The sequence below is a fragment of the Neodiprion virginianus genome, chromosome 3 (genome assembly GCF_021901495.1).
Source record: "Neodiprion virginianus isolate iyNeoVirg1 chromosome 3, iyNeoVirg1.1, whole genome shotgun sequence".
Classification (NCBI taxonomy): Eukaryota; Metazoa; Arthropoda; class Insecta; order Hymenoptera; family Diprionidae; genus Neodiprion; species Neodiprion virginianus.
This window is the reverse complement of record NC_060879.1, coordinates 21,671,330-21,688,715: the sequence shown is the minus strand read 5'-3', so window position 1 is coordinate 21,688,715 and position 17,386 is coordinate 21,671,330. Positions and strand designations below refer to the sequence as shown.

The window sequence follows — 17,386 nt, the reverse complement described above, 5'->3', positions numbered from 1 at the left end:
TCGCTTTAAGCGCTCGGCTTAATTTTTATGCAAAAGGCCTCACGTTGAGTAGAGCATTGCCTGTATACATAATATAAATAAATTAACTTATTAAACCTAACCCACCCGCCCTTCTATATGTTTCGTGCATTTCAGAAAAGCATACAGGTAAATTACATAGTATCGTAAGAAGATTACTATAGATTATTATAGATTATGACCACGATTACTACATTTGTGGCCACATTCAATATTCATTAATATATTTATTATTATTATTATTATTAATAATATAATTTTCAGTATACCATTACTAACAAGCTATATCAAGACTCGACTGGAATGTGCCTCAAAAAGTAGCATAGTATCGTTTTATTAATCACGATCACTCGTCAAATTTGCACAATTTTCGTATAAACTTTAATAAACTAATTAAGCGCAGAGACCCTCCTGAACAGTCAATAAAGGGTAATTTCAAGGAAGAATTCACCAAAAGAAACTAATTCAGTATTCTCAATATAGATTGATGTTCCATCATTTGATGATAGTACAGCAATACGTTTAAACTTAGCACCATTCCAGAAAAGTATAAATAAAGAAAGAGACAAAAAAAAAAGAGGAAATAAAATAAAAATGGAAAAAAAAAAACAACATATCATTGATACCACATTAAGAACATATTCATCAAAACCTACCTTTTGACAGTAATTATTATAGAATTATTCACGGGACATTTAGGAAACAGAGAACTATCAAATATTATTTCCTGCTTACTTGGCCCGTGCCCCAGTGGGTTTTCCTCTCGAAAGATGTCACTGCTGCACTGGGGTTGGTGGGTAAGGGTAGCCGTATGGTGAGACTGGTTGAAACTGGCCATAACCCATTGATTGATAAGCACACGGGTTAGTTCCTGGTGGTGGCCTGTTGGTCTGGAAGAACTTGTTGTTTACCAGGCTTTGGATGCCTGCATCTGTATGACTGCCTGGTGGCATCATGAACGGAGGAGGCATAGAGTACATGCCCTGCCCATTTTGGTTGCCATTAAACCCATTCTGTCTACTGTTATACCTATTCCCTTGGTATCCACCGCGTCCTTGATACCTAGGTGTACCTCCATTCTGATTGTGGAAATTGCTTTGGTATCCACCTGCATTATTACCATTCTGATATCCGTTTTGATAACTATTCGGCTGCCTTGGTTGATAGCTGTTCTGATTACTGTGATAATTTGTTTGCCGATTGTTTTGGTAGCCATTCTGTTGCCGCGGGGTCGACCTGTCTTGAATACCATTCTGCTGATTATTTTGCCAGTTGTTTGCGTTGGGACTGCCAATATTTCGTGGGCTCCCGGGACCCCCGCTGCTACTGTCCTTGGTGGGTCGGACGGTGTTCCATCGTTGACGGCCTTTGCCAAATTGATTTCTCTGCGAGTTTGCCATCTCTGATAATTGAGGATTGATCGGTTGGCCAGCCTCTTCTAGGACGGAGACCAATTCCTTAGCCTGTCTCGCGTTGTTTGGTGTGAAATATGCATAAGCTGTACCAGCACTTTCGCAACGCCCTGTTCTGCCTATCCTGTGGATGTAGTCCTCGGAACTATTTGGGTAGTCGAAATTCACTACATATTTTACATCCTCAACGTCCAGTCCTCGCGCAGCTACATCAGTGGCAACCAGTATAGCCGTCTTTCCATTTCTAAACTCTGACAGAACGTAATCTCTTTCTGGCTGAGACTTATCTCCATGTATTGCAATTGCTGACCATCCTTCGCGTTTTATTGCCTTTGTTATGTCATCCACCTTCTTCTTAGTTTCAACAAATATTATCGTTTTGTTACCGCGGTCTGCTCCAATCTCTCTCAAGAGGGAAGAGAGCTTTGTTTCCTTCTCATGCTCTTGGCATATTTCAATTATTTGACGTATATTATGGTTGGCAGCCAAAGTCAGGGAACCAATATTGATCTGAATGTAATCAGTGAGAAAATCTTCGGCCAAAGCTTGAACTTCTTTGGGCCAGGTAGCTGACCACATCAGAACTTGTCTGTCGGGTCTGATTTGTTCGATAATTTTCCTGATCTGAGGTTCAAATCCCATATCTAACATCCTGTCTGCTTCATCCAGGACTAAGTACGTGCATCTGCGTAGATTAGTTGTACCCTTTTCAAGAAAATCAATCAGACGTCCAGGCGTGGCTATGCAAATTTCAACACCACGCTCTAGATCTCGAGCCTGTGGTCCTTTTGGTGACCCTCCGAAGATACAAGTGTTACGAATGCATGAGGAGGATCCAAAGTCTCGAGCTACGCTCTGGATTTGCTGTGCAAGTTCTCTGGTTGGCGCCAAGATGAGAACGATAGGTCCCTCTCCTCGCCCTAGTCGCGGCTGATTGTTGATATGCACAGTGGCCGGAAGCACGTACTGTTGAATGTAAGCGAATCAGATAATCTTCCATTCGTCAATATTTATAAAACATTATTGAAAAAGAATAAATATATTACTCACAGCCAAAGTTTTGCCGGATCCAGTTTGGGCGATGCCGACCATATCACGACCGCTGAGAGCAATGGGCCATCCTTGTGACTGGATAGCAGTAGGTTCTTTGAATCCCTGTTTTCTAATTTCCTCCATCACATAGTCCGGGAAGTTTCCTTCTTCGAAGGCTTGGATTGGGAAAGGAGTGTTGTTTCCCTTGACAGTGATTTCTTTTCCAATATGGTACTTGTTTACTTCGTCCGGAGAACGGCTGACGACATTTGCATGTGGGACATATAAGTTCTTAATTATTGGTTGGAGAGAGTTCAAGTCCCAGTTTGGTTTCTTCAAGAGATCACCAGGTGCTTTCTTTTGGTTTTGCTTGAGCCCACCCATGTCTCCGTGAGGCTGTTGTTGGCTGTTCCAGTATGTGCCTCCACCTGTGCGGTTGCCATATTCTCTGTCTGTCCTAGGTCTGTAACTGTGTCAGTAAACAATACATCATACACAAAAACTTGCCTATATGAGCTTATAATAGCATGCAGACTACGGTGCAAAATGTATGCACATGTAGCCAAGGAATCTTTATACTCATTTATTATTATTTTTTTCCATAACAATCGTGATTGTCAAAGAAATTGTTGATCAGTATCAGGGGGATATGCATTTCTAGAAAGTTGTGAAAAGTCAATTGTAAGTTTATAATACGTTATCATAGCAAGCTAGCAGGCAGACGAAATATCAGTTTCAGAGCTGTTTTTGCACAAGTGACAGTGTTGAGAATGGAAACTTTAAAATCCACATGCCAGTTGACTTCAAGGTCAATCCGAATGCTCAAATCATTATTCTGCAAAGTGTGAAATGTCTGTTTCAACATCAATTATCTAGTTACTGTCTTTTTCCATAATACAATTGAATAGCAGAAAATTGATTTTTTTTGGCACATATAGTGAAAATAAAGAATGCAAATCTCCATACTTTGTCCATCAAATAATTCCAAATGTTTTAGAAGAAATTCCAAATGCGGGTGCATCAAAATTACAGACTTAGGCATGTGATAAATAAAAAACAAAATATTTCATCTTTTCTGAGACATGTATCCCCATAAAAAAGAGCATGCTCTACTCAATGTCAATCAGCTCAGTGAGTGGTAAGAAATTGAAATGCAGCTTACCTGGTGATCGAACTGCTGATGGTATTTTATATGAGATAAGTTGAACTGATCAATATAATGATTAAAAATTATATGAATGTGATATATTGTGTTCCAAATTGAGAAAGCATGGAAATACTATTTCGGAGTAGACAAAGCATTCGAGGATATTAATGACACAATGTAACAGTACAATGCTGTTTAAGTCTGATAGTGAATGGAAATATTAATGCGTTTATCAGCAGATTCCTTTGATTTACACATACATGTATTGGAGTTAACTGATTACCTAGTAGGGATGAAATTGTTTCATCAAAAATAGAGACTTTTAAGCGAGCATTTATCATAAAACAAACGCTCAGTTCAAAATTTTAATAAAATGAAACGCCAATCAGTTGTAACTTGCGTAATACTGATCTGTTTAATGAGGTGAGTAAATAATAATAAAAAGTAGGAAACTTCACGAAAAAATTTGGCGACAATCAAATATCAATAATACAGATGAGGCCAGTCGACGAGGAAGAAGCATACATATAAGTGACAAAGTTGGTAATACTTTGTCTCGAGTCCCCGTTATCCACCGACATATGGCTAGAATAAGGTCGAGGGAATATTCGAGAGAAGTGCTGTACGGCCGTAAATAAAATGCGAGAAGAATTTAATGAACAAAATGGCCGATGTTACCGCTTCTGGCGGAAAGACCATGTAATAAGAACGAGGCAAGTCGTTCCGTAATAGCGGATAAATTCGCTTCACCCGAGCCCAGGTATTATTGATCGTGCGATAGGCGACAATTCTTCGAAGCGGTTATGAAATCACAATAAATTCAATATAATACATGAAACAACTCACGATGTTTGATTGGAATATCCGTTGCCGTACATCTCTGTACAGCTTTACGTTCTGTGCGTTACCTGCGATGATCTTCGGTGAAAATTCGTGTCGGCTACCCCCAATCGGACCTGGGGACAATGAACGTTACACTGTGAGTCGGTTCCAGAAGTCCTTGATCCGTAAATCCAGTATATTTCGATACCAAATCGCAGACGAATTTTGGCGAGTTAGGTATTCGATGTTAATGTGGCTAAGCGAGAGGTCGAAAGCCTGTTAAACTACGATGAACTTACCTATGAACCCGGCGAGAACAAAACGATAATGGCTGACAGGCGCTAGGAGGATGGAAGCGGGTGGCAAGCTACCAGCGTTCTACTACACTCCGTTTCCGGCTAGCAGCTGATGGTGTCCGCGCATGATTCTCTCGAACCAATCAGAAAATGACTGTGTTTTGCGTCACGCCGTAATAGCCAATCAGCGTCCAGGCACTGCAATCGATACCACAAAGCAGGTTCGATACTGGTCGTGCGCATAAAGTTGCGCAGCCTTATGTAACTGTATATATAATTTTTTTTTTTTTCTCAAGTCTCCCATATACGCCCATTGTACGAATGAATAGAAAAAAAATCTGGTCTTGAGAATAAATAAATATAAAAGTTTTTGATTCTGTTTAATTAGAGTAATTCACTGAAAGTATATTCATTACATTCCATGCTATCTCTCCACTGCCCTTTTTTTTGTATAGGTATACGGATAACTTGCGAAAACTAATATCATGCTAATATGTTACGAGAGCATGTTTTCTTCATTCTACGTATGTAGATGGCACACACATATCTAAACGCATGCGTGTCAAATTATTGATCAGAGGGACAATGAATGGTCTTTTCTGGAAATGGAAACGAAGAGAACCGAACTTTCGAGATTGATCTCGATCGCGCATATACAACAGTGTCGACTGATAATATAAAAATTTGCAAATGAAATATACCAGCTTCTACTGCTGAAACGTTAATTATTGCCTAATGAAATTAAATTTGTTTCAAGACGCACCCGACAGATTATTGTGCAAGATTGGAAAGTCCGTCAACTAAATTACACACAGTTTAGTACTAAATATGTAGTTAAAAAAGGCATGTGTTGACATAAGAGTACAATGGCACACGTAAATTATGATTAACAAATTTTATTTGTTATATTGACGTTTAAATACTGTACATTAATGATTGATCTTTCCTATATTTTTGTAAACATAAAAGGAGAAAGAGGCAGGGAATGAGTAGCAAGTAAAATACCACGAATTTATAACTACAATCATTAACTAAAAATAATAAAACTTAAAAATTACACGATTGTTCACTTGAATCTTACAGCTGACATAAATCTTTTTTTGTTATATTTCTTGATAGTGTTTTTTTTTTTTATGTTTGAATCAATAATTCTTCATAAATTACGACAGATAAAAACATGTGACACGCACATTCGTTCACCGTAATGGTCAAATCATTATCAAATATATTTTGTCCTATTCATTTCACACTGTATTTTTTTCTTGTCATCTCCAAGTAGAAGCGGGATTATGAGAGTTGCCCATGTCACAATAATTACGTTATGAACTGCTCATCGGAGATCATCTTTCGCTGCTCCAGTAACTCTTTCCAATAACTTCTGAAAGGAATAAACACGCTACCGTTCATTGTTCTGTCTTAAATCAGTAACCAAAAATGTTTCGAGTATGGTGTAAAAGTAACTGAATAAATGATTTATGTAGATACATTACATGGATGTGCAATATTAAATGAAAAACTAGTCATCGGTTAATTTTCGTATGGTAGACCAGCTGGACGCAGTTAACTAATCCATTGACTAGACATCAACAGCAGTAATTGACGCAGGGGAGAGGTGCCCATATGGTACCGTCAATCTCCTTGGGTATCGTTCATCGACTTGATACGATACGCGCACCTTTCCTTTCCTATCCCTTCCCATCCTATTCCTCTTGGAATCTTGGAAAAATCAATTGGACAGATATCCCCCTCCCCCGATGATCTAAACAAACCTTGTGGCCACGCAGCACAGCAGGAAGACCGCTGCTAGCGATGAAAGCCATTGGTGGGGTGCATTGACGGTGGAGGCGACTGGTAGTACGTTCGGGGTGGCATGTTGGGGTAGCCACCTCCGCCTAAATTGGACGGAGGGGCCATGTTCATGTTTGACGGTGGGCCACCCCCCTGCTGATGGTGGAACCCTCCACCCACGTTCCCCATGTTCACTCTCGGAGGGGGAGGAGCTCCTCCCAACCCCATTACACCCATTACGTTCAAATGAGTGGGTGTCGGGGCCCCCGTATACGCAACATGGCTATGCGAGGGTAGAGAAGGGCCCATCGGCCCCATAACAGAAGGCATGGCAGGAGGGAGTTGTGGGTGGGTGGAAACCGTGAGTGGTTGTGAAGGTTGAGAAGGAGGGGGAGGGGGGGGATGTGCCGATAAGATCAGGCGTAATGGAGGAAGAGGCTGAGCAGGGGCTGGTAGTTGTTGAGGAGGAGCAGGAGGGGGAGGGGGCGGAGGAGGTGGCTGTAAGTTTAAACGAGTGGCGGCTGCCAGGGTTGGGGGTGGAACAGAGCCCCCTGCACCGTTGTTGGGACTGGCTGAGGACTTGCCTGTGCGATTGTTTACGGGGCTGCGACTGCGGGAGTAGCTTCGGCTGTAGCTCCGACGACCTCCTCCTCGACCATTGCGCTCACGACTACGACTGCGACTTCGACTCCTGGAGAAACTGCGATCTCTTCCACCTCTCCCTCCTCCTCCTGCTCCGCTTCCTCCGCCCTTAGAACGCCATCTGCTTCTTCCTCCTGTTCAAGTCAGTTTTAAAGTGTTAGCATAGAGAACTATTGTTTTGGCTGAAATTGAACTTGATTGCCAGGATAATTTGCGATTAAGAACGGAGAATTTTCAAAGCCCCCTCTCAAGCATACCTCTATGCCTTCCAAATATACCGCCGCCGCCGCCGCTACCACCACCTCTGCTATCAGTGAGTTCCAGTAGTTTAGGATTTATAACTTGATTAGCTTCTTTCAATACTTGAATCAAATCGTTTGCTTTGTTTGAGTTGTTTGGAGTGAAAAAGGTGTAGGCAGTTCCAGTCTTCTGCCTTCGACCTGTTCGGCCGATTCTGTGGACGTAGTCCTCGGAACACGAAGGGTAGTCAAAATTGATGACAAACTTAACGTCTTCCACGTCTGAAACCAACACGTAAAATGAGAATATGTTCTCTGAAACAGTCAACCATAGACAAACATCTGTATTGTACATTAGACTGCTGTCGCAGGCAACACTTTTTACGTATTCTTTGGATTGATGATAAATGTACCACACGTGTCATCAAATGCTCTCAAAGAAGCAAAGCTGGATTGATAACGAAATTGAGTAAGTATGAAACAGCTTAGGGTAGTCTAATAATTAGGAATGATTAAATTCATGACGAAATATAGGCATGCGATATGGTATCGCTGAAGGTAATTTAATTACAGGCTACTTTTCTAAGAGTAATAGAAAAGAAGGTACATAGCCAATAAGAATTGAACTGATCTTTGGAGAGCATTGATTACACGAAGAATAGGTCATACCCAATCAAACTGTTACACTATGGAATCTAGTCTCTATCCCATAATGCCGCTTAATATTACCAATCAATACTGTGAGGGGATTTATACATATCTTGAGAAGATATTTTCAAAAAAACAATGTATTTCAAATATTGCATTGTTCTTCAGAAAGCAGTCTTATTACCACCAGTTACCAGTATTTCATAACATAATCATGTAGAAGTGCGAAACTTTCAGATATCCATTCTAATCACTCATAACATTAACCGTATTATACAGACTCTTAGCAAATGACATTTCACGTAAAACTTCTTATTTTGATAAGCAATTTGCTTACCTGTACTTTATGATAAACGCTCCTACCATGAGAGGTAACATTTTACGTAATATTGACACGTAGAATCTAAAATAGATTGGTGAACAGCTAGGATAAAGCAACGTTATTGTAAAACTGATATAAGGCACATTGGTGGTTCGAAAATACCTCCATGTTTAAATATGTATATAATTAAGAAATGAAGAATAATATACACATAAGTAATGGATATAAATTAATTAGATGCTGAATCGGCATTAAGAGTAAAACATAGAGTCCTAGCTTAGAATCTAATACGTAAATAAGATTTCTGGTGCTGTGGTTAGTGATAGCATGGATATGGTATACATGAAGGAGCATGTATTGTTATGAATAGTACTAAGGATTGCAAAATGGAATGGGATCGCACAGTATTGATGAAGGATAATACGGACGGACACATGGATGATCAATATTGATTTGATAATTATTTATCATACTAAAATTAGGCAGTGGGCGAGTTTCGCAAGCAACGTACGGGCAGGGCCTGGCTGTTTGCACTCGCTCCAGCAACAGCCTCCACGGCTCGGTTGCTTAGGGCCCACTAGAGGCTCAGGCATCTGCTCTAGCATGCCTCCGCCTCTCATTGGACCGCTGTCGGGTTAGACTAGCTCGACTGGCCAGTGGAAGGGACTCTACTCTGGCAACAACAACTTGGCCAGCCCAGGTGGCGTACACAGCGTAGTAGCGTAGGAGTGAGATATCCGGTACGCAGGTAGATTAAGTAGGGCCCGATTAGGCCCGGACTGGCCCGTCACGCAATTGACGGATAGAGGCACGCGCAGCAGCCAGCGCAGACAATGCAAACCAGTGCACCACCGAACTAAGAGGCGGGGGGCCCCCTATGCTTTGCATTACCCGGCGTGGGCCTGCGCGCAATGTGCCTCTGCAATGCAAACAAACATCCAGCCGCGTTAGCTATATACTTTTTTGGTTTACGTCATTTTCAATTTGTTATTTATTTTTTATTTGTCTTTTTATTTCTTTTTTCTTGACGAATTTGGAGATGTTACATGTTTTGATGTTAGAAAAATTCAGAGGATATGTATCTTTTATTCACTTCTTTTTGTCTCTTCATTTATTCTTACCAATCTTACGCTTATTTCTCTACCAATAATCAATGTAACAGTTAGAAATAAAATTGATTATGCAAATATGTGTAATGCGGAATTGAAAAAAAATAATAAAATGAATCAATAAATACTTGGAGACATACAATAAAAAGTAAATAATTTTTGACTAGATAAATGGCAATTCGTCACATGGAATTGTATTATAAATTGCAAAAGAATGAATAATTCAATTCCATAAATTCGGCGTGATGGGAACAAATTCTCTAAATGATAAACACTGTGGGAAAATAATATCAATGCTAATCACTCATTGTGTTCTATGGTGCTATCTAATGACAAAAGTAAGATAATGAGTAACGACAAGTAACATTTTCTCTTATGTAATTATAAACAAATGAGATAGCCAATATGCATGCTAATGCTCTTATCAAAGTCGCATAATGAAGTTATAAATTTTTGAAAGTTTTCAGATCGACTGTAATACAGTTATATACCTTTCTGCAAAATTATAGTAAAATGACAGAACAAATAGCATGATACAAAATTCCCGCACCTCATCGTATTTACAGATCACCGCGTATAGCTCTCTACCAAGAAATAATAAGGATAAAACAAAAATAAATAATTGAATGAATAAATAAAGGAAAATGGAGAAAATCGTATTCTTTACATAGTAGTAAAAAGGTGCTCACTCACCAAGACCTCGTGCTGCTACATCAGTGGCTACTAGTATCGGTGCTTTGCCAGATCGAAAATCTATAAATGGTAAATTACGGTTCAGTAAACAAGAAATTATCAAAAAATAGTTCATAACACTTTTTTAATGAGTAATTGATCGACATTTTACCTTGTAAAACCCAGTCTCTTTCTTGTTGCGTTTTGTCCCCATGTATACAGACTGCAGGCCAGCCGTCACGCTTCATTTTTCTAGTTATCTCGTCCACTCTGCGTTTAGTTTCAATAAAAACTATCGTTTTGTTCTCATTCTCAGCCATTATCTCTTTCAACAATGTGCTAAGTCTAGAAGAAAAAAAAAAAGAGGATAAATTTAGTTCTTTCAATACAGCAACGGATTACCCGTTTGGAAAAATATTGAAATAAAAAAATGTTGTTGGTCGTTTGTTTGAAGAGGACTGACCTAACTTGCCAATGAAATCAAGCTAAGTTAATTTATCTCCAGTTAATGTAGCATACTTGTGAGGCATATACTTGTGACGATACACAGGTATGAGCTAATCTGTATGCAATTATAATAACAAAACGAGATTTTTGAAGAGTTAGTTACGTACTTGTTTTCCTTTTCGTAGTCTTGACACACGTCGATAATTTGAAGGATATTATGATTAGCTGCAAGCTGAAGAGACCCAACGTTTATTTGCGTGTAGTCCTTAAGAAAGTCTTCGGCCAGATTCTTTACCTCCTTGGGCCATGTTGCAGACCACATAAGTGTCTGTCTATCAGGTCTAATTTGTTCTATGATTTTTCTAATTTGAGGCTCGAATCCCATGTCAAGCATTCTATCAGCCTCGTCCAGTACTAGATATGTACATCTTTTCAGGTTTGTTCGACCGGATTCTAAAAAGTCCAATAGTCTACCGGGTGTTGCGATTACAATTTCTACACCCCCATCGAGATCCCTAGCCTGCGCACCCTTCGGCGCACCTCCATATAAACATGTATTCCTGATGCCTGACGAATGACCAAAGTCGTCAGCCACCTGCTGTATTTGTTGAGCCAATTCTCGTGTCGGAGCCAAGACTAAAGCTACAGGACCGTCTTTGCGACTTAGCTTAGGCTGGCTATTTATATGTACTATGGCGGGCAGTATGTAAGACAAGGTTTTTCCTGATCCAGTTGAAGCTATTCCCACCATGTCCCGCCCACTCAGAGCAATTGGCCATCCCTGGGCTTGAATTGATGTCGGCTCCTTGAATCCAAGCCTCCTAAAAATTCGTAATTAATTAGGAAAAAATTAGCATGAGAAGTTAGTCAAAGAGATTAAGGAGCTTGAGTTTTCATATGAACTACACCCAAAATAAAGTTTATAATAAATTAAATTCGAAATCTATTGAAATTACTTTTTGGGCTTTCGAAAACCAGAACACAATTTATTCCCTTCTTGTTTCATTGGGTTTGGTACAAACAAATCTATTTGTTAACCTAACGCACTTAAGAATCTTAAGAGCGGGAGTCAATTCCAGGAAACATGTGTGATTTCCAAAGCATCCAAATTAACGTTAGGGACACTCTGAGAGTGATTATTGCATGTAATACGATCCATTTGTTGCTTACTTGACTTCTTTCAGAACATAATCAGGAAATCCCGCTTCTTCAAAGGTGAATACAGGATTAGGTATGTTTCTTCCTTTAAGGGTGATTTCTTTGTCACTTCTGTACTGTTCGACGGCACGAGGATCCCTATGTTGTACGACATCACTAGGCACATAGAAGTCCTTCTTGAATGGTTCTAAACGGCTTAAGTCCCAGCGTGGCTTTCTGAGATTAGCCCCAGGCTGTCCTCTGCCTCCGCGGCCACCACCTCCACCACCCCCTCTGTCGCGTCCTGGACCTCCTCCTCCTCCTCCACCACCAGGTCCCCCCCAGCCACGGCGATCTCTAGGTGACCGACTCCGGGACCGACTGCGAGATTTGCGCCTCCTATCCCTTTCTCGGCTACGGCTAAGTAAGGACGAAAACAATTGATTTTGAAGTAGTTTCATACAAGTTATTTTTGGTCCGTTCGTTGTTTTTGTTTTCATTTGCAACGAGGGGCGTGATCGCTACGTGAAATTGGTTGAGGCTAACTCCCAATAATGGAGTATACCTATAGGAAAGCATCGATTTATATGGTCAGTGCGCGGATAATGAACTGAGTAACAAAATGGCGAATTTTAAAACTTAAGAAGCGTAAAGAAATTGACGAAAACGCTGATGAAAAATACTGGGTACAATAAAAAGAGAGCAAGTAACAACTAGGCGGAGTTTACTATTTAGGTCTTCAGTTAAAGCTGTATGTTTATTCTACTTTAGTCAATCTCGTTCGGTTAGCCGGGTCGATGACACAATTAGCTAGAGAAGGGTGGCTCAGTTGACATATTGCTACGCGTTGATTGTCGGCGAGGTACACGCAACTTCCATTTTGTTCTATCGTTCGTACCCCCGTGCGCTGTTTGTATCTCAAGGTATATCATATTTTACGTACCTTCGATAACGGCCCATTATTTTTTTCTACTAGTTATCACGATTTCTTATTAAGTAATATTGATCAGAGATACGCGCACAAGCGCAGGAAATTCACTGTGGTTCACTGTCTAGCAAAAAAGGGTTCAGATTCACATATACGACTGCCGGCACGTCCAGTGACGCGAAGCAAGTGGATATCCTCAGGTTACGAACGACTGCGACGCCAAGAGTGTACAATGCGGGTACTCTGTCAATTTAGCTCACGTAGTCACTTCCGGTACGCGAAAGACTCGTCCTGTACATTTGTATTGGTAATTTGCAATGAGTGCGGTCCGTAGGAACACTAATCTAACTCTAGATATCATTGAACCAACCACTCTGAATTCCGTGGTTTCTATTTTGACTGCGAACAAGATTTAAGAAAAAAGAAAAAAAATAACAAATATGTATTTTACATACATTTATATTTAATATAAGAACTTCGAATTTATTAATGGATAAATGAATAATTAGTTGAACAATGTAGCAATAATTAATAATTGCATTTAACAGATGACGTTGCAAATCGTAGAAATAACATAGATTTAACTGTGAAGAATGCAAGATTTTTTTCCATTCTTTTAGTCAAGATTTCAATAATTAATATACACATCGGGTACCTTACGTATATGCATGCATGTATTTATGACGTATTATTAGCTCTTTTAGCTCTTGATAATGCTACAAAAGTTTTACTTAAATATTGCAGTTTTTAGTGATTCATAATAATTGTTTATTTATAACGTAAAGGCCATATTTATGTACAGTATAGAACTTTACGATTTGGAAAAAAAAAAAAAGAAAATAACAAAAAATGGTAAAGTAAATGTAGAGGAACACAATGGCAAAAGATTAATTTACATAAGAGTTAATGTCCAAGCAACGAACACACTCCGTTTCAGTTTCGTGTGGATTCCTTTTGTTTCTTTCGATTACTTCTTCGACTTGACAAATAAATTACTTCAATTTCTTGATACTATGCTACTGTTTCCTGGAGCCACAGATAACTCACCGCCTTGCGTCGTGTCACGTGCTTGACCCTGCAACGTTTTGAAAATAATAGATGTCAATTATTTTCCAGGTACATTCGCTAAAAAATTTGAAAATTTATTTCTTACAAATTCCTACCTTCACATGAATGTGATGCTTCAACATCGCAGCTCTGAGGATGAGCATTCTAGTACGTCGCTGATACTCCTTGCCGACGCTAATTGACTTCTCAAATGTCGTACTACGCTGATCAACGTCTTTGGCATACAAAATCTATAATAAAAATGAATACACAATAAAAGCAACCCAGAAAAACCTCATACTTAGTATACTATATTAAAAGTAAAATTACTTTATTGTGCGAGTCGATGCGTGCCTGGATTTGACCTTCGAGTATAAGCTGCATGAGCTCATTCTCAAGGGCGGAGACAGTTCTATTGAATGCTGTAGCCATTCTCCTCATATCAGCGCTTAAATACGGGCTAAAGTACTGAATTAATGCTCGATTTCTGATTTGAGTATAGAGAGAGTTGACATGTGGTGCTATGTACATATCAAGTAAAATGTTGTCCTTTATCTCATCCAACAATTTCAAACATGAGGCATACTTTGAGTTGTAAAACTGGAAGATAATATCTCTAAGTTGAGGTTCGAGCTCCAAGAACAATTTGAACGAGCTGCTAAATATGACTTGCTTTTGAAGCTCGTTTCTTTCGAAAGTAGCAAGCGCACAAAGTCCTCCGTAGAGAGCAACATTGCCTGGAGAGAGGAGCTCAGGGCAGTCGCAGTGATCCAGTGAAGCCTGGAGGAAGTGTCGCGCCGCCATTTTATATTTCATTGTAGTGAGCTCTGCGAGTCCAGCAGCTATTTTAAGTTTGGTGATGACAGCCTGATTGTTGTCCTTGCCGTGAACTTCGGAAAAGTCAGGCGTGTTCTCAGCTTTGGTAACATAACTGATGACATGGGACCAGTTTTGAAGGTAGACAGATACCTTGATGACATTAAGGCACATGTTAACGACATGTTTACCACTGGTACAATAGTCGCGTGCTCGCGAATAACACTTAAGCGCATTGCTGAGATCGCCACAGTCGAGGTAATGGTCACCCAAATCGTCGTGACCTCTCCTAATACTTTCCTTGATTGAATTACTCTTATAGTTCTTTAGATCGGTATCAAATTTCTCTAATTTCAGGGCCGCCTTCTTCGACTTAGACTCTAGCCACATGTGATCGATTGCCGGTATGTCTTGGGATGTCGACTGTGCTGCTATATCAGGCAGTCCAGGAGTGCCGATTGCCTCCTGCAGCTTTTTATGCAGAGTTTGATAGATTCCTGTGTTATATGTTGTCATCACATAAGTTATCGCCATTTTCAATGCTTCCAACCGCAGTGTCGGACAATGATCTGCGATATAGATCAACCTGTACAGTTTTGCTAGTCCTGTATAGCTGTTCGCATAGACTTCTAAATCCTGAAAAAATTTATCGTACAATGAATTGGGCTATAGTCATTTATAAAGCAATATTTCAGCATCGATGGGGAAAAAAAGATAGGCGAGAAAGATCGTTAGCTCCGTACCAGCGTGGGATTTTCTACAATGTATGGTTCCTCTTCTGTATTGTCATTGTCTTCAGTTGGTGCGTCAACTTGCATTGGCTCCATTGCATTCTGCTGTTGAAGAGAAAATGAAATCCATTGTATGATACTTGGAGTGATTTGCGCAACGCAAACTATAGGTTTGCTGACCGTTACATTTTTAAAAGTGGCTAAATGACATGTTTAATCTGTCAAAGATAACCCCAATTTGCAGAGTGTTTTTTATATCAATATTGGCGCGCTTAGGATACGCAGTAACATTGTTCAAGTTGTATTTTTACCTGAAACACCCCAGCGTGTATCGGCAGTGGCATTATATTGAAATTCTGCGCCGCCGGTGCTCGCTCACGCTTCTTCTTAAAAATATATTGGCAGTTTAACTTTTATGCCGAAATACCGTGGACTAATCAAACCAGAGGCGAATTCCAACTCGTTTTTTAGACCGTAAATGGCGTAAGCTTATCGGCGTGATGGCGCTGCAGTACAAACGCTATGTCGAGTCCACACACGCCGTCCTTTAGTTCGCGCCGGAGGCATAGACTTTAGAGATAGATTGTGCGGCCCGTGCGCTGAGCTGAAACCACTGAAATATAGGCTGAAACTCTAATTAGAGTGAGAAAGCAACAGCGGGAATCCGACCTCTTATTCTAATCGACAACTTGGGGGGCGGGGGGGGGGGGGGGGGGGGGGACACCGAGCTTACAAGCTAATCGTTTATGAAAACACCCGAAAGGGTATGGCTGGTTCGGTTGTCATTATTATTATTATTATAATTATTATCGATAGCTGGAAGACTAGTTATCGAGACTGATTAGTTGCAGAGCTGGGTACACTGTAAAAAAGGGCGGTGTTAAAATTGTTCAATAGTGGCCGGTGTGGACTACTATAGAACAATTTTTCGGGTCAACTCAGAGTTTGAACATTATACATATAGCGTTAGATTGACGACAGGTAGTATTAGATTAACATCGAATAGTTTAAGCTTGACACCAACAAATATTCTATAGAAGTGTTCCACACCGCATGTTTTTACAGTATAATATTTGAAAACGTTTGATTTTCAATATGCAAGTAAAATACAAAAAGTTGTTTTCTATTTTCTGTTTTAGATGGAAAAATGTATACCTTCAACCGTTTGTCAAATGCCTGTATTCAAATAGATTTTAAACTTCTGGAAAAATTTCATGGCCAATATTCTAGAACTATATGCTCTCGGACTGGTCAAATAATAATAGAATTTTCAGGTCATCACTTAGTCTTCAACTTAAAAAGAGTCTATTTAGCGATGCATCAATTCTTTTGCTCGAATTAATTAATGATTTGATACTTATCATAAATATATAGCTTGCATGAATACGTCTGTCTGGTGACTCTCGTTCTAGAAGAGTTAAGAGAGTTTTAAATGATATTCTACAAATAAACAGCGTATGATCGAAGTATTCGAAATATTGTTCCAACAACGTTTTGTAATATTTTATACAGTAATATTTTATACAGCGAAATTCTTAAAAACTGCAGTCTTCTACAGTTGAAAAAAAGTTTTCGAAGTACAGTACTCATCTATTATACAACATTTGCCCGATTATTTTACGGTGTAATGCTAAAATATCCAATGGAGGACAAATTGGCCATAGAAGGTAATACGAAGAACTGTAGTTCCTTATCAAGAATAATACGGATGTACAAAGTAAAATGAAAATCGTAAGGTGACGTGTATTACTGACAAAAAAAAAAAATGTAACTATTTACAGGTATATTATAGTATATCATTATACATTTTGTAACTCATTTTAAATACCTATTTTACATTTTTCATTTCAAACAGCATTGCGCGAAGCACTTTCATTTGTTCATTTGAATAATATTTTTATAAACATTTTCCATTTCATATTTTAAATGTATTTTTGAAAGTATGTTTACCTAGCCATGATTAGTTACTGGAAATTTTTATGGACAATCAAATCTCTTCTCATCAAATGTTTACCCGCGAAAATTTCTTGCCTGAGAGCTGGTACGAAACAATGTTAGAACTCATGATAAAAACACGTACCTTTGTTCGAAACGTGAAACCGGCACGGTTAACTTTTATAATGCTCCGATTCT

General features: G+C 39.4%; 2 protein-coding genes across 3 annotated transcripts; both read right to left on the bottom strand.

Annotated features, from left to right (window-relative positions):
• Positions 1 to 644: 644 nt before the first annotated feature.
• On the bottom strand, positions 645 to 12,867 carry LOC124299613 (uncharacterized). The gene is made up of 9 exons (XM_046752879.1): positions 12,675 to 12,867; positions 11,765 to 12,151; positions 10,762 to 11,415; positions 10,320 to 10,492; positions 10,169 to 10,228; positions 7,415 to 7,678; positions 6,586 to 7,291; positions 2,481 to 2,931; positions 645 to 2,396 (listed from the first exon to the last, which is right to left on the bottom strand). The coding sequence occupies exons 1-9, from the start codon at positions 12,689 to 12,691 to the stop codon at positions 792 to 794; spliced, it is 4,317 nt and encodes a 1,438-aa protein (XP_046608835.1). The 5' UTR covers positions 12,692 to 12,867; the 3' UTR covers positions 645 to 791.
• A 444-nt stretch (positions 12,868 to 13,311) lies between these two features.
• LOC124301332 (COP9 signalosome complex subunit 1) lies at positions 13,312 to 15,783 on the bottom strand. Of its 2 annotated transcripts, none has more exons than XM_046756229.1 (5): positions 15,565 to 15,783; positions 15,266 to 15,355; positions 14,037 to 15,158; positions 13,823 to 13,957; positions 13,312 to 13,734 (listed from the first exon to the last, which is right to left on the bottom strand). In XM_046756229.1, exons 1-5 carry the CDS (start codon positions 15,595 to 15,597, stop codon positions 13,657 to 13,659), a joined length of 1,458 nt encoding a protein of 485 aa, XP_046612185.1. In that variant the 5' UTR covers positions 15,598 to 15,783; the 3' UTR covers positions 13,312 to 13,656. The 2 variants fall into 2 exon arrangements, with proteins under 2 accessions (XP_046612185.1, XP_046612184.1); XM_046756228.1 differs by having other exon boundaries at positions 15,266 to 15,358; positions 15,565 to 15,780.
• Between the last annotated feature and the right edge of the window lie 1,603 nt (positions 15,784 to 17,386).

Excerpts from the sequence above, each read along its gene's own strand:
- LOC124299613 (XM_046752879.1), bottom strand. Across the intron at positions 2,932-6,585 it reads CCCAACATGCCACCCCGAAC|TTACAGACCTAGGACAGACA; the intron begins GTACTACCAGTC and ends TTACTGACACAG. Across the intron at positions 2,397-2,480 it reads GATCCGGCAAAACTTTGGCT|TACGTGCTTCCGGCCACTGT; the intron begins GTGAGTAATATA and ends TACATTCAACAG.
- LOC124301332 (XM_046756228.1), bottom strand. The coding sequence starts at position 15,597 with ATGCCACTGCCGATACACGCTGGGGTGTTTCAG. Across the intron at positions 15,359-15,564 it reads TACACGCTGGGGTGTTTCAG|CAGAATGCAATGGAGCCAAT; the intron begins GTAAAAATACAA and ends TCTCTTCAACAG. Across the intron at positions 13,735-13,822 it reads AGCATCACATTCATGTGAAG|GGTCAAGCACGTGACACGAC; the intron begins GTAGGAATTTGT and ends AAAACGTTGCAG.